At 39.1% G+C, this 24444-nt stretch overlaps 5 protein-coding genes across 6 annotated transcripts in view; 2 read left to right on the forward strand and 3 right to left on the reverse strand.

Moving 5' to 3' along the window:
- si:ch73-141c7.1 (coenzyme Q-binding protein COQ10 homolog, mitochondrial) overlaps positions 1–1076 on the reverse strand; it is a 5150-nt gene extending 4074 nt beyond the window's left edge. The window contains exon 1 of the mRNA XM_017457224.3: positions 877–1076. Within this exon, the coding sequence (XP_017312713.1) occupies positions 877–977 (101 nt within the window). The 5' untranslated portion in view covers positions 978–1076. The remainder of the gene's footprint in view (positions 1–876) is intronic.
- Positions 1077–6027: 4951 nt separating this feature from the next.
- On the reverse strand, positions 6028–10765 carry hsd17b1 (hydroxysteroid (17-beta) dehydrogenase 1). 2 transcript variants are annotated; one of them, XM_017486440.3, is made up of 6 exons: positions 10411–10762; positions 10125–10286; positions 9310–9489; positions 8711–8804; positions 7700–7880; positions 6028–6403 (listed from the first exon to the last, which is right to left on the reverse strand). In XM_017486440.3, exons 1-6 carry the CDS (start codon positions 10505–10507, stop codon positions 6233–6235), a joined length of 885 nt encoding a protein of 294 aa, XP_017341929.1. In that variant the 5' UTR covers positions 10508–10762; the 3' UTR covers positions 6028–6232. The 2 variants fall into 2 exon arrangements, with proteins under 2 accessions (XP_017341929.1, XP_053541762.1); XM_053685787.1 differs by having other exon boundaries at positions 6253–6403; positions 7690–7880; positions 10411–10765.
- A 1110-nt stretch (positions 10766–11875) lies between these two features.
- LOC108259092 (heat shock 70 kDa protein 1) lies at positions 11876–14736 on the reverse strand. The gene is made up of 2 exons (XM_017458292.3): positions 14577–14736; positions 11876–14194 (listed from the first exon to the last, which is right to left on the reverse strand). The coding sequence occupies exon 2, from the start codon at positions 14171–14173 to the stop codon at positions 12242–12244; it is 1932 nt and encodes a 643-aa protein (XP_017313781.2). The 5' UTR covers positions 14174–14194; positions 14577–14736; the 3' UTR covers positions 11876–12241.
- Positions 14737–15496: 760 nt separating this feature from the next.
- Positions 15497–18401, forward strand: LOC128629166 (heat shock 70 kDa protein 1). Its single transcript, XM_053675930.1, has 2 exons — positions 15497–15645; positions 16028–18401. Exon 2 carries the CDS (start codon positions 16049–16051, stop codon positions 17978–17980), a length of 1932 nt encoding a protein of 643 aa, XP_053531905.1. The 5' UTR covers positions 15497–15645; positions 16028–16048; the 3' UTR covers positions 17981–18401.
- Positions 18402–20075: 1674 nt separating this feature from the next.
- Positions 20076–22991, forward strand: LOC108262339 (heat shock 70 kDa protein 1). Its single transcript, XM_053675931.1, has 2 exons — positions 20076–20235; positions 20618–22991. Exon 2 carries the CDS (start codon positions 20639–20641, stop codon positions 22568–22570), a length of 1932 nt encoding a protein of 643 aa, XP_053531906.1. The 5' UTR covers positions 20076–20235; positions 20618–20638; the 3' UTR covers positions 22571–22991.
- The last annotated feature ends 1453 nt before the right edge of the window (positions 22992–24444 follow it).

Below are 24444 nucleotides of genomic sequence, written 5' to 3' on the forward strand. Positions count from 1 at the left end.
TCAGTTACAATATTGTTGTCAAGTAAAAAGAAAGTTGGTTTTTTTTTTTTTTTTTTGCACTTAACTGCACATACCACATAAGACAGTAAAACCATGTGAGCACTCTAAACCTGTGGATGCACAAACATCTTGTGAATTTAAGGGAGGAAAAAACATTAAGGGCAAACAGTGCGTCACAGTGGTAGCAAAATGGAGTAATCAAAGAGTGCACAGCCAATCAGACCTCACGTTCTCCACCATGCAACCAATCAGAGCCCACTTCCTTAGTATTATGTAAATAACCTGAAACCATGGATACATGGAATGCAATTTTGGCCGACAGGCGCCTGATCAGGAATATAGATAGATGACACTAATTACAACATTTAGACTACAGCACCAGAGGGGAATTAGGGCGTCTGGAATATGTAAACATGTAGAATAAAATGTACAAAAAATAAATAAATAAATAAAAAATCCACCCACACACTACATACTTCAGGTGGATGGAAAAAAAAGCAGAAATTTAAATGTTGGGGGAAAAAGACATGTATGGGCTTTAAGTGAAGGACTAAAACCCAGTTCCTAATTTTTAGATGTTGGATTAACAAGTAACAATTAGCAAACAATAAGAGATCATTTCATTAATAAATTAAAAAAAATAAAATAATAATAATTAAAAAAAAACACAGCATAGAAACACACACAAAAAATACATTGTGCCCTAAGGAAAGCGTCTAAAATATTACAAGAGCTAGCCATATTTATGAATAAATGTCTTACCATTAAACCAGTAAACAAATACTTATGAAGCCTGTATAAGTAGGCATATAATTAAAAAAGAGCCCAAGTTAATTATTTATAAATCACAATTCACTCAAGGTAAAACGCTCATACCTGATGGGTTGGTTTGAGTTTTTTCTCAACATACTGAAGGACCGACTCTCGGAGATCTCAGTAAGTGCTCGAAGAAAAAGCTGGGTAGATTTTGCTGCCATCAGTTCAGTGTAACAAACAATAATTTGTCCTTTATTAATTACTGCCGGCTGGAGAGGATGATAATGAGAGTTCAACACACACTGTGGTACACTTTACCAGCCGACGTAAAGGGGGAGGGGTCAGAAGAGAACGCCCCGCCCATCCGGTTTTAATCTCCGCTAGAGGGCGTACCTGAAATTATTAGGCTATATGAAAATACCTGTAATACGTCATATGAAATGTCATTAATTCAATTAAAAAATGTAAAAGTGTTCAAAAGTTAGATTTCGGACTTTAAGGGATTACATTTTTTAAACCTGTGAAAGTTAATGAATTTTTCTATCTCAAAGATATAATCTGATATTATAACAATGATGTTGATAAGCACTTAAAATAAGCTGTTAATTTTTGCATTTTATGTGTTTGTTTGTTTTTTTTTTTACACATAAAGAAAACATCACATTGTAGATTTTACATTACATTCTAAAATCATTGTTTAATATTAACTGTCTCTTTAAAGACCAAAGAACTTAGTCTTGGAATTCGTGGCACAGCAAGACAATGATTTGCTTCCTACCTGGAAGGTCGGTCATATCAGATGACGTGGAAGGGATCCACACCTGCTCCATGTAGATCCTTCACTCGTGTCCAACAAGGCTCAGTACTTGGTCCTCTTCTGTCCGCCCTCTATACTTGATCTCTTGGTGAGTTCATATCCTCAAATGGGTTTTCATACTACTGCTATGCAGATAACACTCAACTCATCCTCTCCTTCCCTTCCTCAGACACTCATGTTTCTGCTCAGATCTCTGCATGGCTGGCTGACATCTCATCATGGATGGCAGCTCATCAGTTGAAACTTAATCCCAGCAAAATTGAACTGCTTTTCATCCCGTGTGATTTATCCCCACGTCTCGATCTTGTGATCTCTTTCACCTTCAGTCACTGCACACAACCTTGGAGTAATCATGGACAGTCAACTTTCCTTTTCCTCTCACATTGCTAATCTGACACACTCATGTCGAATTCTCTTTACATCAGAAGGATTTATCCATTTCTATCCACACAGGCCACTCAGGTGCTTGTTCAGTCCCTTGTCATTTCAAGACTGGATTACTGCAAGTCTGCCTCTGAGCACCATTCAACCTCTGCAACTGATCCAGAATGCAGCTGCATGACTTGCTTTCAACCTTCACAAGTTCTCCCACACCACCTCATTTCTACACTCTCTCTAGTTTCTCTAGTTTGCTTGTCTATAAAGCCAAAAGCAGACCAGCACCCACTTACCACAAAGCACCTATCACACCCCGCACTGTACCATGTTCCCTCCTCACCGTCTCTCTCGGTACAAAGAAGGCATGCATCAACACTCTTCTCTGCTCTGACACCTAGGTGGTGGAATAAACGTCTCTTTGATGTCTGAAAAGCTGAGTCTCAGGAATTCTTCAAACGGCATCTAAAGACCTACCTCTTCTTGAAGTACTTTTAAAAAATTGTGTTGTCTGTGTGCTTTTCTTACTATATTATATCCCCAACAGACTTTTTAGACCAACTGTATTCTTAGTTCATGACCTAGTGAACCAGTATCAGGATGTATTTATTGATAGAGACTTTAAAGCTCTTCTGTAAGTCACTCTGGATAAGGGCGCCTGCCAAATGCCTTAAATGTAAATGTGAATGTAATTGTAAAGAGGACTCAGACAGGTAATTAACTGTCTCTCCTCTCTAGAAAGGTGTGTGTGTTTGTGTGTGTGTGTTTGTGTGTGTGTCTATGTTAAGTTACTTGGTACTTTATCTGTATCTGTACAGTATCTGTATTGTTCTGGACTCTATGGTATCAAAAGGTTCTTATTTCAGACACAACTGGTATGTGTAAATATCATTTCTTAATAAATAAACAAAGAGAGAGAGGTGAAAGGAACATGACAAGAAAAGAACCCAACAAACACAACAATAAAAACTTTTTAAATTCAGTATTAGAATTTTGTGTCCTTATTCATACACTTTTAGTACCAATTACACTGCATTGTGCCTTGTTGCAGGGATGGTCCTTATCTTTTATACCTTAAATATGTAACGCTCACCTGGAAATGTAGATATAGAGTACCTTTAAAATGATTCAAGGACACTTAATTACTTTTTAGACTAAAACAATAAGTACACTAGAGATGTTACATCTGAGGCAAATTTCTAGCAACAGACAAAATGCAAAATGTCTTCAGTGCTGTGTAAAAGTGCACATTGGCTTTGAGGATCCTTACAAAGTTAGTAACTAAATACTGAACAAGAACAGACTCAGCTTTACCTTGTAATTAGGCAGATACCTTTCTGGCTGAAGTGTTATATATCAGTGGGTGTGAAAAAGGATGATGTGCTTGAAATATCTGGTTCATTTTCAAAATGCAGTTTGCACTCTACATGTTTACAGTTTTTATATGTATTCAATACACATGCATTAAAACACATTTAATCTCTAGTGTTATTTTATAATTCATTACATTACTACATTAGTGCTATTTGTGATCATGGTCTTATGAATTGATTCGATAAACTCAATAGAGCATTAAGAGTCACCAGTAATAATACAGCACTTACTAAAGCCAGAACTGGACACAAACCACAGGTAAGATCATCATAAATGACATTACCACTAGCCAAGAGTAACACGAGTTGTTCTTGAGTTTATACATGTGTATGTGAAATGAAGAAAGCAGGACTAAGACAGTGTAATTATTATTATTATTATTATTATTATTATTATTATTATTATTATTATTATTATTATTTTGTGTCCTTTCATCCTCCCTATAAACATGATTCAATTGTTTTGCAGGCTCTAATGATCTTTACAATTATGCATGCTAGAAGTTACTAATATAATAACGACATTTGCATACATTTGCCTACGTTTTAAGCAATTTGAGAATTGCTTATTTATGGAAGGTTCCAACCATAATAATGAATGCATTACCTCTCTCTGCACAGTGTAACAGCGCCCCCTGCTGCCTTTTCATCCACAGGTGGATGGAGAGTATTGGTGCACTGACTGAGAAAATTTATCTGTAATGTAAACATGCAGGAATTCCATAGACAAAGCAACTGCCAAACATAGTTGGCCATGAAGTACTGAGAACACGTTATATGTGATTTTGTTCAGACCTTGAGTCAGAACATACTGTTTCCCATGGATCTGACATTTCTTGCTGGGAAATGTGACCAAAACAAATCCAGTTTAAGAAAAACAAAAGTGTGAGAATCAGAATGAAAGTTGTGTGTGTGTGTGTGTGTGTGTGTGTGTGTGTGTGTGTGTGTGAGTGTGTATATATATATATATATATATATATATATATATATATATATATATATATATATATATATATATATATACACACGCACACACACACACACACACATACATACACAACTTTCACAATACTATATATATAATATATATTATATTCTTGTATGAGTGAGAGAGGGTTTTATGTTTTTTTAGTGTAGACTCAACCCTCTACTGCATTCATTATTACATTTACATCGGGAAATATTTTATTGAATTTGTTCAAGTATTGTTGAATTTATTGAATTGAATTTTTTAATAAGTTCAAGTAAAAAAAATAACAATTTTGATTTTATTGTTTTTGTAGAAATTATGTGGATGGATTTACTCACTCAAAATGCATACAAAAATTAGATCCAAATATGTTTTGGTTGAAGTATCTTTTTAATTCTTCCTTTTGAATTCTTATTTTTTTTCTCTTGAAACATAAATTTTAGAAAATAAGGTGCAATTGCAAAATGTCTGAAATGACAACAGTTTTCTTACTTTGAATGTCAAAAAATATAAATATACTATTAGAGAATCCTAGTGTCTTTTTTGCTGTGTAGGTTTTAATTAATGAATGCTCATACCACTGTTCCATTATTGCATGTTGTTGCCATATGGCAACAATTATGTTTTACCATTTAACAGAATACTCCATCCATCCATTTTCTGTACAGCTTATCCTATACATTGTTGTGGGGAGCCAAGGTGGGGGACACCAACACATCACAGAGAACAATTGCTCACACACACACACACACACACACACACACACACACACACACACACACACACACACACACACACACACACACACACACACACACACACACACACTATGGACAATTTGGAAATGCCAATCAGTCTACAATGCATGTCTTTAGACTGGGGGAGGAAACTGGAGTAGCTAGATGAAAACCCCAAAGCACAAGAACATGCAAACTCTGCACACACAGAACTCCCAACCCCGGAGATACGAGGCAAAATTTGTTAACCACTAAGACCCTAACAGAATACTTAAAATATATAAACTTGTTTATATGACAAAAAGAAACATTGACTTGTCTCAATTTTTCCCCCTATAAGTACTTTTGCCTAAATATTAAAAAATTAATAAAATTTTGAGAGCCCTCTGATGATGACTTTCACCATGCCATATGATTGCGGAAAAGGAAGTGCAAACAGCACTTGATGGTCATGTGACATGGCAGTTTTTGTTATGTCAAAGATAAATCCCCCTTTTCCAGTTACATAGGAAAATAGTAGTTTTGTATTATTGCCTATCAAAAAATTGGAGATAAATCAATTGTTGCCATATGGCAACACCATGCAATAAAGGGTTAATGAATCAGAATAATGAATCTAACTTACTAACTTGATTTAAATTGTTCTGAAGTCCCACTATAAAATCAGTACAGTAATGAAGCTATTCATTTTGCCATAATTAATATATTTGGTATTTTGCAAATGCAACATGGTCATAAACATAATCAGTGTGCTCTTTTTCCCCTGTTGCCATACAATATCTAAAACCCTGGACATACCACTGAATACCAATTTTTTTTTATATTTTTCCTTTCCTACCTGTATAGAAGTAGATTCTGGTTGACATAAATTCTATTTTCATGTCATGGACAGCCATGAAGCGTTTCACTACATGTCGTACTGTGTATGATTGTGTATGTGACCAATAAAATTTTCATTGGAATTATGGTATTAATAAAAACACGAGCTGTGATCCTTGTGCATTTTTATTTCAGTAAGAAAAGATTTTGGTTATACATCTGCATGCATGTATAACAACATGCTAGACAACAAGCATGTGTCAAAATATAAGCATGTACAGTATAATAATCACATGCAAGAGATTAGAACTGAAGCAAACTAGGCCTAATTATATAACTTCACTAAATAAAATGGAATTTCACACCTTGGCACTGATGTGTGTTGTTATTTCTGTGTGCCTGCATTTTCAGCGGAAGAAAAGATAAGCCTACTCATGGCTCGGATGTATTGTGAGCCATCATGCGCAGTCAGCTTGAGGCTACTCAGAGGGAGAAGAGCGCTGTTAGTGTAGTACCTGAAGACTGGACACTGAGCCTGGATCACCTCCATAAAGACCTAAGGGACAATTAGAGCATCTGTAGAATAAAACAAATACTATATCCAGAGAGAATGATGGAGAAGTATACATTATATCAAATCTGGAAAACACCTTCACACTGTACTGATACAAAATTGTGGAGTTAGAATTCAAACCACATCCTAACACAGCTTCTCACTGGTGTCAGCATCATGGTGTATTTACATATCTACTTGTATGGTGTCTTCTCATATCATTGCTATGCTGATGACACCAAGCTCGATTTGTCCTTCCAGCCTGATGATCCATCTGTCTCTGCACGAATCTCTGCTTGCCTGTCTGACATCTCGGACTAGATGAGGGAACACCACCTTCAGCTCAACTTGGCAAAATCTGAGCTTCTTGTCATCCCAGCCTGCTCCTCAATCAACCACAACCTCACTGTACAGCTCGGTAAACCACACTCAAGCCAACCAGGACAGCCAGGAACTTTGGGTGACTTCTGATGACATCTTGACCTTTACAGACCACATTTGAACAACTGCAAGATCCTGTAGGTTCATTCTATATAACATCAAGAGAATCAGACCCTCTCTCACCGAACAGGCCACACAGCTACTAGTCCAGTCTCTTGTCATATCAAAACTGGACTACTGCACCGCACTACTCTCGGGTCTCCCAGCCAGCTCCATCAAACCCCTTCAGATGATTCAGAATGCAGCAGCACGCCTCATCTTCAACCAGCCCAAAATAACCCACATCACACTCCTCTTCATCTCCCTCCACTGGCTTCCTGTAGCCGCCCGTATCAAATTCAAGGCCTCAATGCTGACGTACAAGACCTTGTCTGGAACAGCACACCCTCTACCTCAACTCTCTCCTGAAGGCTTACGTTCCCTCACGCAATCTGAGATCGGTTAACGACCGACGTTTAATAGTGCTTACTCAGCGTGGCTCAAGGTCCCTTTCAAGAACCTTCACACTAACCGTCCCTCAGTGGTGGAATGAACTTCCAACCTCAATCCGAACTGCAGAATCTGTCACTATGTTTCCGTGAGCACTTACTTAACTAACACCTAAAACCCCAACTCCACATTATCCTTAAAAACAAACAAACAAACAAACAAAAAACCTTTACTCTGGCTCTTACACCTCTACTCTGCACACTTTGCTCCTCTAGAACTCAATTAAATATCTTGTATGGCAGCACTACATATATTGTTCTCCGCTTGATATATCACTTTTGCTTGTATTTCCTCATTTGTAAGTCGCTTTGGATAAAAGCATCCGCTAAATGAATGAATGTAAATGCAAATGGTGTCACCTGGGCTCACCTGAATGATGTCATCAGTGTCCTGTGCTGCGTTCTGAAACATCTTCTCGCAGTGCTGCAGGTACATCTCATACAGATGGCGTGTGTGTGCGTCCACTTCCACAGACTCGTCAGTCACCTCTGTCTTCTTCAGGTTTCTCAGGAAGTCTGTATTCACCGGCCCACACTCTATCAGACTCACACTGCATCATGGGAAAGTGGATTTGAATTCGTAACGTTTTTCTTCTTTTTTGAAGTATATAGCATGTTTGCATTCTGAGTCCATGTTTTACACATAAAATATTAGAAGATTAAACAATGATTTTTTCTTAAGGCAAATTTATTAATGATTTAATTGTGGAGTTCCAGACTATAATTTGATAGAAGTGTTGATCATAGCCTGGCATAATGGTGATGATATTTATATTAATGTTTAAATTGTAAAATGTTTCCTTCTGTCAAGCCAACTGGACTTTGATCATTAAAGTAAAATGTGTTTCTTTCCCTCCTAGTTTAAAGGCTTTACAGTGTCATGTACTGTATCTTTCCCATTTAAACAACAACAACAACAACAACAGCAACAACAACAACAACAACAACAACAAATAAAACAGAAACTATAAATACCTAAAAGTAACTTAGGATCTGGCCACTCAGGGCTTACTTAGTTAGATTAAGCCCTTAACCTTTAAAAAGTCATATCCATCATGTGTTCTGATGGAAACTTCAAAAATAAAAGAAGTGGATAAAAGAAGTAGGGCGTCTGCACCTCCGAATTCACAATTTTCCCCATCTCTATTAATAACTATGTAATCAAAACAAAAACAAAAAACAATGTATGACCATTACACAAATATAAGAGTCAGTATGGAATGCATGGAACCATCATCTATGGTGTCTTGCAACTTAGGAGATCGATGAATTACTAGAAATTTCTCATTAAAATGAATATTTAGTGTTATGTCTCTGGTGTTCTAATTTAATGAGTTTCATATTTGTCAGTAACACACTCAAATAAACACAGAGAACTCACTGGATAGTGAACTGTTGTAGCAGGATTGCCAGGCTCTCACAGACACCCTCTATCGCAAATTTGCTAGCACAGTACACTTCATTAAAGGGAAGACCTGAGATACACACACACAAACACACACAGCTATAGTACTGCCATCAAAAAAGAGAAAGCACTATAAAAACTTATATCATATACAAATATCTTGAATGCAGGCAAATTCAACTAATAAGTATCTTTATTAGTCTTTTAATCAAATATTTATTAAGTGCATTTATAGATCATTTTAACTGTGTCAAACTTGGAATTGTTTTATTCTATATTCTATATGCATTTTATATCTATATGTAAGACAATGGAAAATAAGTGGAAAATAAGTCAAATCCAACCCAGAAACTAACCAGTGCTTGTATCAGTACAAATAACATTATAAACATTATCATTGGGGACTCCCCGATTTTTGGTACTCTGTTTGATTTCAGCATCTTTCTGTATACCTTGCATACTCTCTACACACCGGATTTCAAACCTTGAGTGATTTCCTGGTGGTCTGCTGCATGCACAAAATAAAAATGGATTTCTCCCCTACAGACCCAAAAGCCTTTCTTTTAATTTCTCACCTTGTAGCCCTCCCATGCTGCCAGTGACCAAGATCCGTCCTTGTCTCCTCCTCTTCATGTCGGGTAGGAAGGTCTGGATGGTGCGGATCGTACCCAGCAGATTCACTTCTAGGATTCCTCTCATAATGTCTTCTGATTGTGCTTCCAGAGGTCCCATCAGCCCCACACCTGCATTACACACTGGAGGGTTGGGGGGCGGGGGTCAACGGACAATTATAATTACAGATTAATTGCTCTAATTATGTAAACCAAGCCCAAACCATGCAAATTTGTTATAATCTGTCATAATCTATCTGTAGCAACTGTACACTGTTAGAAAAATGGGTTTCTTAGCTAATGAGTTCTACTTGCAGTCCTCTTTGATAGAAAAACACTCAAAGGTTCATTTAAGCATGCTCCAGAGGGACCCTGAAGATTTATTTTTTTGAAAGAGTTTATTACAGCAAACAAATATACCAGGACATGTATCTTAAATTCTTTTCAGTGTAGCCATTTTAAAAACAACTGATATCAGATACAGACATATTGGAGAGCATTATAAATAATGTCATTTAATATAGTTATGTCCGTGAAGCCTCTGTAATTTGGTAACAATGCTTTGCAAGGTTTATAAAATCGTTACGTTCTGAAAAAGTACTGTAATTCCTTCACGGTTTAGAAACATATTATAATGTGTGTTCCTGTAATTTCCGTCTTATTTTCAGGTTGTGTTTCAGGACATTTAAAGACAACCCGATATAACTGACATCCAGCTATATTTTATTTAAGTCTTGTGTTTTGTTGAGGTTTTACTGAGCCTTATTTTTTTCTCTCACCCAGTATGTCCACTCGGCCCTCTGTGATGCTTCTCTGGACTGTCCCTATGGACTGCTGGTCTGTGATGTCCATCTGCAGAATGTCCATGGTGTCGTTGTGCAGGTCTCTCACACTCTCCAGCAAGCGCTGCTTCTTATCCAGATTACGCATGGTGGCATACACTAAACAGTATTCACAAAGCAAAATCCAATCCATATTGTGTTGTTCCATCTAACAATCAAGCTCCATAGCAAACAAATCATCATATACAAGTATCGTGCATCACTCATTCAGTGCAATAATTACCCTTGTATGTTTTGGATGGATCTGATGCAAGATGTATGGCTAGACTGAGTCCGATTCCTGACGAGCAGCCGGTGATGAGAACTATTTTCTGCTCCATCAGAACCAAGCCAAAGTCAGTCCACAGTGTTGGAGAAAGGAAAATAGAGAGGACCACTTTGCAGAGGCTAAGAGCAGGAGGTAATGCTCTTGCAGGAGGTGAGACGTTTTTGTCAGCTGCTTGATGTTGTGTCTTTTACTTTCAACCATTGGGAGGGTGTTTTAGGATTCCTTTCGATCACAAGGTCAAATTGAAAGCAAACATTTTTTTTTTCAAAGTCACACTGTCTAAATAGCCACACAGGTGCACTGAGAACGCATGCTTTCAGACACACATGGTCAAACACCATTTTCTCTTACAATGTCATAGATGAATACTGCCTCTGATTTTAGTTGAAAATATTAATTACATGCAATTATATAAACTTTCAGTTTTTCCCTTGGAAATACATATTGACCAAAATCCTTTTTCTCACAGTTTTCTTTCCTTGTCTCAATTTCTACATAAAACTTTCTCCCAAAAATATACTGAGATACAGTATACCCCTCACATTTCTGTAAATATTTGATTATATCTTTTAATGTGACAACTCTGAAGAAATGACACTTTGCTACAATGTAAAGTAGTGAGTGTACAGCTTGTGTAACAGTGTAAATTTGCTGTCCCCTCAAAATAACTCAACACACAGCCATTAATGTCTAAACCGCTGGCATCAAAAGTGAGTACACCCCTAAGTGAAAATGTCCGTATATGGTATGGAAAAACGTATGTTTTTCCAGAGCAATTAAATTAGCCAAAACAGTCGATTGTAATTGCACATATGATTTAAGTAGAGATTATGTTGAAAAACTCTGGAGTATTTTGTAACCAAAATAGTTGAAGTGGCTGTTCCTATAAAGTGCATTAAACAGGCATATTTCTTTATAAGATCCATGAATTTTAGATAAGTGCTACAAGGAGAATTGTGTGGATATTTTGCAATATGTTTGGTATTTTGTTGCGTCAAATTTGTTTGTTTGCTTGTATGCTGCTATCTGTCCATCTATATATATATATATATATATATATATATATATATATATATATATATTCTTGTGGACCAAAACATTTCATAGCATTGGTAGTTTTCTACAGCATTCTGAGCTAATGTTCATTTAATCTATTCGACAGGCTCTAAATAGAGTCAAATAGACTAAAATGGGGAATATAAAACAGTAAACTGTGCCAAGTAGTCAGTGACTACAGGCTAATGCTGACCTCTGCTGTCCAAATAGAAAACCACATTTATTATTGTCTACTTGTTACTGAATATACACATCAATATTTGCAGCATTTGTTTCTATTATTTCTTTTCTCACTCATAGGGGAATTGTGTTTATTTGTACATTTAAAAATATTCCACAATGAACATTGAGACAACAAAATCAGTATTTTGACATGTAATATAAAAGTTTATTAGCAATAAGTACATAAATAAAAGTATATATTCACCAGTATTTACAGCACAAATCTTTGTATAATTAGCCCAAAGATTGATACAGTATTAAATCTAAATTTGGATCATATTAACAATGATTGTCACCCAGGCATTTTCAAGAGAATAGCTTAACATAGCTTAACGCAATGTATAATCAGCTCAAAGTTTGATACACTACTTAACCTAAATCTCATTTGGATCATATGAACAACACTTATTTCCCGAACATTGTCCGGTAAATATTTATGGCATTTGGCAGACGCTCTTTAGCATAACCTTTACTCATAAGTCCACAAATTAAGTCCATATAAGTTATTTTAATCCATTTCTTCAATAGTCGGTCCCTGGGTGTTTGCTCCTGAAGCGGCTCGTGCCTGAGCTCCACAGCTTCCGGCTGGCATTCCTCCCTGGTACAGCTTAGTGATGATGGGGTTGCAGACTTTCTCCAGTTCTTTCAGCTCATGTTCGAACTCCTCTTTTTCGGCCAGCTGGTTGTTCTCCAGCCAGGTAACGGCCTGGTTACACCTCTCAATGACCGTCTTCTTGTCCTCTTCACTGATTTTGCCTTTCATGTTTTCATCTTCCACACTGTTTTTCATGTTAAAGGCATACGACTCCAGGGAGTTCTTGGCTGCAATCTTCTCTCTCTGACGGTCGTCCTCTGCTTTGTACTTATCTGCTTCCTGCACCATCCTCTCAATCTCCTCCTTGCTCAGCCTGCCCTTGTCATTAGTGATGGTGATCTTGTTCTCTTTGCCAGTGCTTTTGTCCACAGCAGACACGTTCAGAATGCCGTTGGCGTCAATGTCAAAGGTCACTTCGATCTGAGGAACTCCACGTGGTGCGGGTGGGATGCCCGTCAGATCAAACTTCCCGAGCAGGTTGTTGTCTTTGGTCATGGCTCTCTCACCTTCATACACCTGGATCAGAACCCCAGGCTGGTTGTCTGCGTACGTGCTGAAGATTTGTGTCTGCTTGGTGGGGATGGTGGTGTTGCGTTTGATGAGAGTGGTCATGACTCCTCCTGCGGTCTCAATGCCCAGGGACAGTGGAGCCACATCCAGCAGCAGCAAGTCCTGGACGTTTCCAGAGGTGTCGCCCATGAGGATGGCGGCCTGAACTGCGGCACCGTAAGCTACCGCCTCGTCTGGGTTGATGCTTTTGTTCAGTTCCCGTCCATTAAAGGAGTCCTGCAGAAGTTTCTGGATCTTGGGGATTCTTGTAGAACCTCCAACCAGGACAATTTCATGGATCTGAGATTTGTCCATCTTGGCATCTCTCAGGGCCTTCTCCACCGGCTCTAGCGTTCCTCTGAACAGATCCGAACACAACTCTTCAAAGCGTGCTCTGGTGATGGAAGAGTAAAAGTCAGTGCCTTCATACAGGGAGTCGATTTCAATGCTGGCTTGAGAGCTGGAGGACAGGGTTCTCTTGGCTCTCTCACAGGCCGTACGCAGCCTCCTCAGGGCTCTCTTGTTCTGGCTGATGTCCTTCTTGTGCTTTCTCTTGAATTCCTCCACAAAGTGGTTGACCAGGCGGTTGTCAAAGTCCTCTCCGCCCAGGTGAGTGTCTCCGGCTGTGGCTTTCACTTCAAAGATGCCATCTTCGATGGTCAGGATGGACACATCGAAGGTACCACCTCCCAGGTCAAAGATCAGGATATTGCGCTCTCCTTTCTTGCCTTTGTCCAGGCCGTAGGCGATCGCTGCAGCTGTGGGCTCGTTGATGATCCTCAGGACGTTCAGTCCAGCAATCACTCCAGCATCTTTAGTGGCTTGTCTCTGAGAGTCATTGAAGTAGGCAGGAACAGTAATAACAGCGTTTGTTACTTTCTGTCCAAGATAGGCCTCTGCGATTTCCTTCATTTTCACCAGAACCATGGAGGAGATCTCCTCAGGGTAAAAGGATTTCTTCTCCCCTTTGTACTCGACTTGAACCTTCGGCTTGCCTCCATCGCTGGTCACTTGGAAAGGCCAATGCTTCATGTCAGACTGTACGACTGGATCGTCAAACTTCCTGCCAATCAGCCTCTTGGCATCAAACACTGTGTTGTTGGGGTTCAAGGCCACTTGGTTTTTTGCAGCATCTCCAATGAGCCTCTCAGTGTCCGTGAAGGCCACGTAGCTGGGTGTTGTCCTGTTTCCCTGGTCATTAGCAATGATCTCCACGTTTCCATGCTGAAACACCCCCACACAGGAGTAGGTGGTGCCCAGGTCAATCCCAACAGCAATTCCTTTAGCAGAGGACATCTTGATTGTTTTGTCAGATGTCTATAAATGACACACACAAAAACAAAAGCAGAAGTTAGTTCAGGTACATTTTAAAAGTTGCATCTGTATGATCAATTTAAACCAATAAACTATTCATTAATAAGGAACGACAATAAAAATCAAATACGGAAATACACATGCGTATCAAAGTTATTACTCGAGCACCCCAATTTAATTTCAGTTATTACACATGTAATGATTTCTTCTTCTACCAGTAGTAAAATGAACGAAAGGTAGTTTTGTAAAGTTATAATAAGGTCTCAGAATACATTTTAATATTATTCTCCTGTCCAGTTCCTTTATAACAATATGTGTCCTCAAAAGAGATTATAAATCCTGTCATATAAGCACAGTCATAGAGGAGTTAAATGATCGTACTTACATTTATTAGGCTCCTGAAAAGTATGAAGATTATGTGTTATCTCTTATGAAATCTGCCGCTTTGCTCCTCCTCGTTGCTGCAACTCTCACTGCTCGTAGACGGCTGTTTGTTACACACGCTTTCACTCTCGCTTTTATAATCACCAGCTGACTCAGTCAGTCTCGTCTCCATCTTTCTAGGCGCTTCTCCAAAGCTCGTGCGAAACCGACCAATCAGAAGTTATGCAGCTGACTAGTCTACGCCCACCACTAGTTCAGGAACATACCATTCTGCCCAGAACAGAGGACTGACTTCTAGCGTGTTCTGGATCATTCCTCTCTTCCTCCACTACTTGATCCGCTGCTCTGTTAAAATGTGACAAAATATGCGCAAAAAAAACAAACAAAAAAAATTGTATAGTGATTATTATTTTACACTGTGAATCAGCGTTGGAGCTGTAGGAGAGTTGGTTTGATTGCCTACCAATTTTAAAAGTCCACTTTACTTCAGCATTAAGACGAAATAAAATATTATTTTGGTGTCAGATTTCCTCTTTAAAATTAACCATCTACACATTTTAAAAATGTATTTATGGATAGCTTTATAACAACAAAAACAACAATAATAATATGGTTTCTTAAAATATGTTTTTACTATTTTTAGATTTATTTGGCATATTATTTTTGTTTGTTTGTTTGTTTGTTTTGCGGATCTTAAGACAGTTGTACTAGGTCACATTTTAACAGAGCAGCGGATCAAGTAGTGTAGGAAGAGAGGAATGATCCAGAACACGCTAGAAGGCAGTCCTCTGTTCTGGGCAGAATGGTATGTTCCTGAACCAGTGGTGGGCGTGGACTAGTCAGCTGCATAACTTCTGATTGGTCGGTTTCGCACGAGCTTTGGAGAAGCGCCTAGAAAGATGGAGACGAGACTGACTGAGTCCGCTGGTGATTATAAAAGCGAGAGTGAAAGCGTGTGTAACAAACAGCCGTCTACGAGCAGTGAGAGTTACAGCAACGAGGAGGAGCAAAGCGCCAGATTTAATAAGAGATAACACATCATCTTCATACATTTCAGGAGCCTAATAAATGTAAGTACGATCATTTAACTCCTCTATGACTGTGGTTATATGACAGGATTTATAATCTCTTTTGAGGACACATATTGTTATAAAGGAACTGGACAGGAGAACAATATTAAAATGTATTCTGAGACCTTATTATAACTTTACAAAACTACCTTTCGTTCATTTTACTACTGGTAGAAGAAGAAATCATTACATGTGTAATAACTGAAATTAAATTGGGGTGCTCGAGTAATAACTTTGATACGCATGTGTATTTCCGTATTTGATTTTTATTGTCGTTCCTTATTAATGAATAGTTTATTGGTTTAAATTGATCATACAGATGCAACTTTTAAAATGTACCTGAACTAACTTCTGCTTTGGTTTTTGTGTGTGTCATTTATAGACATCTGACAAAACAATCAAGATGTCCTCTGCTAAAGGAATTGCTGTTGGGATTGACCTGGGCACCACCTACTCCTGTGTGGGGGTGTTTCAGCATGGAAACGTGGAGATCATTGCTAATGACCAGGGAAACAGGACAACACCCAGCTACGTGGCTTTCACGGACACTGAGAGGCTCATTGGAGATGCTGCAAAAAACCAAGTGGCCTTGAATCCCAACAACACAGTGTTTGATGCCAAGAGGCTGATTGGCAGGAAGTTTGACGATCCAGTCGTACAGTCTGACATGAAGCATTGGCCTTTCCAAGTGACCAGCGATGGAGGCAAGCCGAAGGTTCTGGTCGAGTACAAAGGGGAGAAGAAATCCTTTTATCCTGAGGAGATCTCCTCCATGGTTCTGGTGAAAATGAAGGAAATCGCAGAGGCTTATCTTGGACAGAAAGTAACAAACGCTGTTATTACTGTTCCTGCCTACTTCAATGACTCTCAGAGACAAGCCACTAAAGATGCTGGAGTGATTGCTGGACTGAACGTCCTGAGGATCATCAACGAGCCCACAGCTGCAGCGATCGCCTACGGCCTGGACAAAGGCAAGAAAGGAGAGCGCAATATCCTGATCTTTGACCTGGGAGGTGGTACCTTCGATGTGTCCATCCTGACCATCGAAGATGGCATCTTCGAAGTGAAAGCCACAGCCGGAGACACTCACCTGGGCGGAGAGGACTTTGACAACCGCCTGGTCAACCACTTTGTGGAGGAATTCAAGAGAAAGCACAAGAAGGACATCAGCCAGAACAAGAGAGCCCTGAGGAGGCTGCGTACAGCCTGTGAGAGAGCCAAGAGAACCCTGTCCTCCAGCTCTCAAGCCAGCATTGAAATCGACTCCCTGTATGAAGGCACTGACTTTTACACTTCCATCACCAGAGCACGCTTTGAAGAGTTGTGTTCGGATCTGTTCAGAGGAACGCTAGAGCCGGTGGAGAAGGCCCTGAGAGATGCCAAGATGGACAAATCTCAGATCCATGAAATTGTCCTGGTTGGAGGTTCTACAAGAATCCCCAAGATCCAGAAACTTCTGCAGGACTTCTTTAATGGACGGGAACTGAACAAAAGCATCAACCCAGACGAGGCGGTAGCTTACGGTGCCGCAGTTCAGGCCGCCATCCTCATGGGCGACACCTCTGGAAACGTCCAGGACTTGCTGCTGCTGGATGTGGCTCCACTGTCCCTGGGCATTGAGACCGCAGGAGGAGTCATGACCACTCTCATCAAACGCAACACCACCATCCCCACCAAGCAGACGCAAATCTTCAGCACGTACGCAGACAACCAGCCTGGGGTTCTGATCCAGGTGTATGAAGGTGAGAGAGCCATGACCAAAGACAACAACCTGCTCGGGAAGTTTGATCTGACGGGCATCCCACCTGCACCACGTGGAGTTCCTCAGATCGAAGTGACCTTTGACATTGACGCCAACGGCATTCTGAACGTGTCTGCTGTGGACAAAAGCACTGGCAAAGAGAACAAGATCACCATCACTAATGACAAGGGCAGGCTGAGCAAGGAGGAGATTGAGAGGATGGTGCAGGAAGCAGATAAGTACAAAGCAGAGGACGACCGTCAGAGAGAGAAGATTGCAGCCAAGAACTCCCTGGAGTCGTATGCCTTTAACATGAAAAACAGTGTGGAAGATGAAAGCATGAAAGGCAAAATCAGTGAAGAGGACAAGAAGACGGTCATTGAGAGGTGTAACCAGGCCGTTACCTGGCTGGAGAACAACCAGCTGGCCGAAAAAGAGGAGTTCGAACATGAGCTGAAAGAACTGGAGAAAGTCTGCAACCCCATCCTCACTAAGCTGTACCAGGGAGGAATGCCAGCCGGAAGCTGTGGAGCTCAGGCACGAGCCACTTCAGGAGCAAACACCCAGGGACCGACTATTGAAGAAGTGGATTAAAAAAACTTATATGGACTTAATTTGTGGACTTGTGAGTAAAGGTTATGCTAAAGAGCGTCTGCCAAATGCCATAAATATTTACCGGGCAATGTTTGGGAAATAAGTGTTGTTAATATGATCCAAATGAGATTTACTGTGTAAAACTTTGAGCTGATTATACATTGTGATACAAACATTTATGCTATCTTCATGCTGTGAACGTATGAGTAGAGGTTAAGCTATTCACTGGAAAATGTTTGCGTTCTAATCCCAGCTAGTATGATCCTCATCTTAGATTTAATACTGTACCAAATTTAGAGCCAGCTAAACCTGGAGCTGCAAAAATGTATGCTGTAAATATTGGTGTGTGTGTGTGTGTGTATATATATATACTTTTATTTATGTACTTCTTGTTAATAAAATTTTATATTACATGTGAAAAGACAGCTTCTCTTTTTTCTTTAATAAGAAAAGCTTTTTTATATAGTATGTGGTTCACTATAATGTTGTTAAATTGTTACGCTAGTACAAGTTAAAAAACATTCAGCAATTGCTCTTGCTTTGGATTTTCATGAGGAAACATTTAGGTAGAATTTTGTAATAATAATTGATAAATAGTATTTAATAAATGAGGAAAAAATGTAAAATGTTCAGATCTGTGAATTTCCATGATGTAATTGTTACAGTGTAATAAAAACGAGACAAACACATAAGCTAGACTGAGCATTTAAAAAAAAAAAAAAAAAGATTATGTTTATTAAAATAACAGAAGAGAAACCGATGTTTCTGCTTAAGTCACTATATGTTTATGTGATGCTCAGTGATGAACACATACATGTAGCAATGACAGTATGTTGGTTGATTTGGACAGCAGAGGTCAGTGCTTGCCTACAGTTTCTAGCACACTTTAGTGTCTTCTCTTATTCCCACATCATGTATTGTACATGTGTTCAGATTTTAAATCAGGCATGTTAGATTAGGGAAAACTAAACATAAGGCTGTGCAGTGCTGTGGGAGAAAAAGAAAAGAATCGTCACTTTTTCACTGTATAATCCAGTCTTTATCTTTTTGCTTGTTTCTTGGTTTGTTAGTTTGTTAATTCGTTTGTTTTGGGTTAAAAGGAGTTCAGTTTTTAACATACTTTACAGAGACGTCATAATGGAAGTGATTCCTTCAGGGTTTTATTAATTATTGCCAGATTGCCACTTTCTAAAATGCTTCTTTTTGTTGAAATCCAATTTTATATATATATATATATATATATATATATATATATATATATATATATATATATATATATATATATATATATATATATATATATTTTTTTTTTTAAATAATGTATAAACTGTTAGTCTACAGTTGTCAGTTAATTGATATGATATGAAGGAATTGATGGCTTGAATGATTATTAAGATCAGTGGCTGTGATCTTAACTTGGAGGAAGGTCATAACTGAGAAACAAACAAACAAATAAATTCAACTGTGTAAGATAACATCGAATACCATTTATTGTCAAAATCTCAGGATGACTTTATCACAGTAATGATTAATCTACTCAGATTCTTTTATCACCAAATGCAGTTATTTTACACAGTTACTCATGTACATGTGTTGAGGGCAGATTATTAGTGATATCTACTTTCAGATCATCTCTTCATATTGTACAGAAAGGTGGATAAGATACAGACCGTTCCTCATAGATGTGAATTTCATCACCACCGTGATATTGTATGCATTGGCTACAGACACTGTTATTTAATTAAAAGTGAATATATTTATAGGAACAACTATAGCCTTGTTTTACCAAAACACCCTAATTCACTCTCAGGTCTACAGATCAGTTTGTTTCTACACTATTTCTGTTTTATTTCTTTATTTGTTGCCCATTTTAAGAAAGCTTAATTACGCTACATTATATTTTGGTATCAGAGGAACGGATCAAGTAGTGTAGGAAGAGAGGAATGATCCAGAACACGCTAGAAGTCAGTCCTCTGTTCTGGGCAGAATGGTATGTTCCTGAACCAGTGGTGGGCGTGGACTAGTCAGCTGCATAACTTCTGATTGGTCGGTTTCGCACGAGCTTTGGAGAAGCGCCTAGAAAGATGGAGAAGAAACTGACTGAGTCCGCTGGTGATTATAAAAGCGAGAGTGAAAGCGTGTGTAACAAACAGCCGTCTACGAGCAGTGAGAGTTGCAGCAACGAGGAGGAGCAAAGCGGCAGATTTCATAAGAGATAACACATAATCTTCATACATTTCAGGAGCCTAATAAATGTAAGTACGATCATTTAACTCCTCTATGACTGTGGTTATATGACAGGATTTATAATCTCTTTTGAGGACACATATTGTTATAAAGGAACTGGACAGGAGAACAATATTAAAATGTATTCTGAGACCTTATTATAACTTTACAAAACTACCTTTCGTTCATTTTACTACTGGTAGAAGAAGAAATCATTACATGTGTAATAACTGAAATTAAATTGGGGTGCTCGAGTAATAACTTTGATACGCATGTGTATTTCCGTATTTGATTTTTATTGTCGTTACTTATTAATGAATAGTTTATTGGTTTAAATTGATCATACAGATGCAACTTTTAAAATGTACCTGAACTAACTTCTGCTTTGGTTTTTGTGTGTGTCATTTATAGACATCTGACAAAACAATCAAGATGTCCTCTGCTAAAGGAATTGCTGTTGGGATTGACCTGGGCACCACCTACTCCTGTGTGGGGGTGTTTCAGCATGGAAAAGTGGAGATCATTGCTAATGACCAGGGAAACAGGACAACACCCAGCTACGTGGCCTTCACGGACACTGAGAGGCTCATTGGAGATGCTGCAAAAAACCAAGTGGCCTTGAACCCCAACAACACAGTGTTTGATGCCAAGAGGCTGATTGGCAGGAAGTTTGACGATCCAGTCGTACAGTCTGACATGAAGCATTGGCCTTTCCAAGTGACCAGCGATGGAGGAAAGCCGAAGGTTCTGGTCGAGTACAAAGGGGAGAAGAAATCCTTTTACCCTGAGGAGATCTCCTCCATGGTTCTGGTGAAAATGAAGGAAATCGCAGAGGCCTATCTTGGACAGAAAGTAACAAACGCTGTCATTACTGTTCCAGCCTACTTCAATGACTCTCAGAGACAAGCCACTAAAGATGCTGGAGTGATTGCTGGACTGAACGTCCTGAGGATCATCAACGAGCCCACAGCTGCAGCGATCGCCTACGGCCTGGACAAAGGCAAGAAAGGAGAGCGCAATATCCTGATCTTTGACCTGGGAGGTGGTACCTTCGATGTGTCCATCCTGACCATCGAAGATGGCATCTTCGAAGTGAAAGCCACAGCCGGAGACACTCACCTGGGCGGAGAGGACTTTGACAACCGCCTGGTCAACCACTTTGTGGAGGAATTCAAGAGAAAGCACAAGAAGGACATCAGCCAGAACAAGAGAGCCCTGAGGAGGCTGCGTACGGCCTGTGAGAGAGCCAAGAGAACCCTGTCCTCCAGCTCTCAAGCCAGCATTGAAATCGACTCCCTGTATGAAGGCACTGACTTTTACACTTCCATCACCAGAGCACGCTTTGAAGAGTTGTGTTCGGATCTGTTCAGAGGAACGCTAGAGCCGGTGGAGAAGGCCCTGAGAGATGCCAAGATGGACAAATCTCAGATCCATGAAATTGTCCTGGTTGGAGGTTCTACAAGAATCCCCAAGATCCAGAAACTTCTGCAGGACTTCTTTAATGGACGGGAACTGAACAAAAGCATCAACCCAGACGAGGCGGTAGCTTACGGTGCCGCAGTTCAGGCCGCCATCCTCATGGGCGACACCTCTGGAAACGTCCAGGACTTGCTGCTGCTGGATGTGGCTCCACTGTCCCTGGGCATTGAGACCGCAGGAGGAGTCATGACCACTCTCATCAAACGCAACACCACCATCCCCACCAAGCAGACGCAAATCTTCAGCACGTACGCAGACAACCAGCCTGGGGTTCTGATCCAGGTGTATGAAGGTGAGAGAGCCATGACCAAAGACAACAACCTGCTCGGGAAGTTTGATCTGACGGGCATCCCACCTGCACCACGTGGAGTTCCTCAGATCGAAGTGACCTTTGACATTGACGCCAACGGCATTCTGAACGTGTCTGCTGTGGACAAAAGCACTGGCAAAGAGAACAAGATCACCATCACTAATGACAAGGGCAGGCTGAGCAAGGAGGAGATTGAGAGGATGGTGCAGGAAGCAGATAAGTACAAAGCAGAGGACGACCGTCAGAGAGAGAAGATTGCAGCCAAGAACTCCCTGGAGTCGTATGCCTTTAACATGAAAAACAGTGTGGAAGATGAAAGCATGAAAGGCAAAATCAGTGAAGAGGACAAGAAGACGGTCATTGAGAGGTGTAACCAGGCCGTTACCTGGCTGGAGAACAACCAGCTGGCCGAAAAAGAGGAGTTCGAACATGAGCTGAAAGAACTGGAGAAAGTCTGCAACCCCATCCTCACTAAGCTGTACCAGGGAGGAATGCCAGCCGGAAGCTGTGGAGCTCAGGCACGAGCCACTTCAGGAGCAAACACCCAGGGACCGACTATTGAAGAAGTGGATTAAAAAAACTTATATGGACTTAATTTGTGGACTTGTGAGTAAAGGTTATGCTAAAGAGCGTCTGCCAAATGCCATAAATATTTACCGGGCAATGTTCGGGAAATAAGTGTTGTTAATATGATCCAAATGAGATTTACTGTGTAAAACTTTGAGCTGATTATACATTGTGATACAAACATTTATGCTATCTTCATGCTGTGAACGTATGAGTAGAGGTTAAGATGTTCACTGGAAAATGTTTGCGTTCTAATCCCAGCTAGTATGATCCTCATCTTAGATCTAATACTGTACCAAATTTAGAGCCAGTTAAACCTGGAGCTGCAAAAATGTATGCTGTAAATATTGCTGTGTGTGTGTGTGTGTGTATATATATACTTTTATTTATGTACTTCTTGTTAATAAAATTTTATATTACATGTGAAAAGACAGCTTCTCTTTTTTCTTTAATAAGAAAAGCTTTTTTATAAGTATGTGGTTCACTATAATGTTGTTAAATTGTTACGCTAGTACAAGTTAAAAAACATTCAGCAATTGCTCTTGCTTTGGATTTTCATGAGGAAACATTTAGGTAGAATTTTGTAATAATAATTGATAAATAGTATTTAATAAATGAGGAAAAAATGTAAAATGTTCAGATCTGTGAATTTCCATGATGTAATTGTTACAGTGTAATAAACACGAGACAAACACATAAGCTAGACTGAGCACTTTTTTTAAAAAAAAGTAGATTGTGTTTATTAAAATAACAGAAGAGAAACCGATGTTTCTGCTTAAGTCACTATATGTTTATGTGATGCTCAGTGATGAACACATAGATGTAGCAATGACAGTATGTTGGTTGATTTGGACAGCAGAGGTCAGTGCTTGCCTACAGTTTCTAGCACACTTTAGTGTCTTCTCTTATTCCCACATCATGTATTGTACATGTGTTCAGATTTTAAATCAGGCATGTTAGATTAGGGAAAACTAAACATAAGGCTGTGCAGTGCTGTGGGAGAAAAAGAAAAGAATCGTCACTTTTTCACTGTATAATCCAGTCTTTATCTTTTTGCTTGTTTCTTTGTTTGTTAGTTTGTTATTTCGTTTGTTTTGGGTTAAAAGGAGTTCAGTTTTTAACATACTTTACAGAGACGTCATAATGGAAGTGATTCCTTCAGGGTTTTATTCATTATTGCCAGATTGCCACTTTCTAAAATGCTTCTTTTTGTTGAAATCCAATTATATATATATATTTTTAAATAATGTATAAACTGTTAGTCTACAGTTGTCAGTTAATTGATATGATATGAAGGAATTGATGGCTTGAATGATTATTAAGATCAGTGGCTGTGATCTTAACTTGGAGGAAGGTCATAACCGAGAAACAAACAAATAAATAAATTCAACTGTGTAAGATAACAGCTAATACCATTTATTGTCAAACTCTCAGGATGACTTTATCACAGTAATAATTAATCTACTCAGATTCTTTTATCACCAAATGCAGTTATTTTACACAGATACTCATGTACATGTGTTGAGGGCAGATTATTAGTGATATCTACTTTCAGATCATCTCTTCATATTGTACAGAAAGGTGGATGAGATACAGACCGTTCCTCATAGATGTGAATTTCATCACCACCGTGATATTGTATGCATTGGCTACAGACACTGTTATTTAATTAAAAGTGAATATATTTATAGGAACAACTATAGCCTTGTTTTACCAAAACACCCTAATTCACTCTCAGGTCTACAGATCAGTTTGTTTCTACACTATTTCTGTTTTATTTCTTATTTGTTGCCCATTTTAAGAAAGCTTAATTACGCTACATTATATTTTGGTATCAGAGCAGCGGATCAAGTAGTGGAGGAAGAGAGGAATGATCCAGAAC

Source organism: Ictalurus punctatus, chromosome 2 (genome assembly GCF_001660625.3).
Source record: "Ictalurus punctatus breed USDA103 chromosome 2, Coco_2.0, whole genome shotgun sequence".
Taxonomy (NCBI): domain Eukaryota; kingdom Metazoa; phylum Chordata; class Actinopteri; order Siluriformes; family Ictaluridae; genus Ictalurus; species Ictalurus punctatus.

Bases quoted from the DNA above. Each gene is read 5' to 3' on its own strand.
- hsd17b1 (XM_017486440.3), bottom strand. From the start codon at position 10,507: ATGGAGCAGAAAATAGTTCTCATCACCGGCTGCTCGTCAGGAATCGGA. The intron at 10,287-10,410 runs GTAATTATTGCA...AATACTGTTTAG, and splicing joins TCCATCCAAAACATACAAGG to TGTATGCCACCATGCGTAAT. The intron at 8,805-9,309 runs GTGAGAAATTAA...TGTGTATCTCAG, and splicing joins CAGCATGGGAGGGCTACAAG to GTCTTCCCTTTAATGAAGTG.
- LOC108259092 (XM_017458292.3), bottom strand. From the start codon at position 14,173: ATGTCCTCTGCTAAAGGAATTGCTGTTGGGATTGACCTGGGCACCACC.
- LOC128629166 (XM_053675930.1), top strand. From the start codon at position 16,049: ATGTCCTCTGCTAAAGGAATTGCTGTTGGGATTGACCTGGGCACCACC.
- LOC108262339 (XM_053675931.1), top strand. From the start codon at position 20,639: ATGTCCTCTGCTAAAGGAATTGCTGTTGGGATTGACCTGGGCACCACC.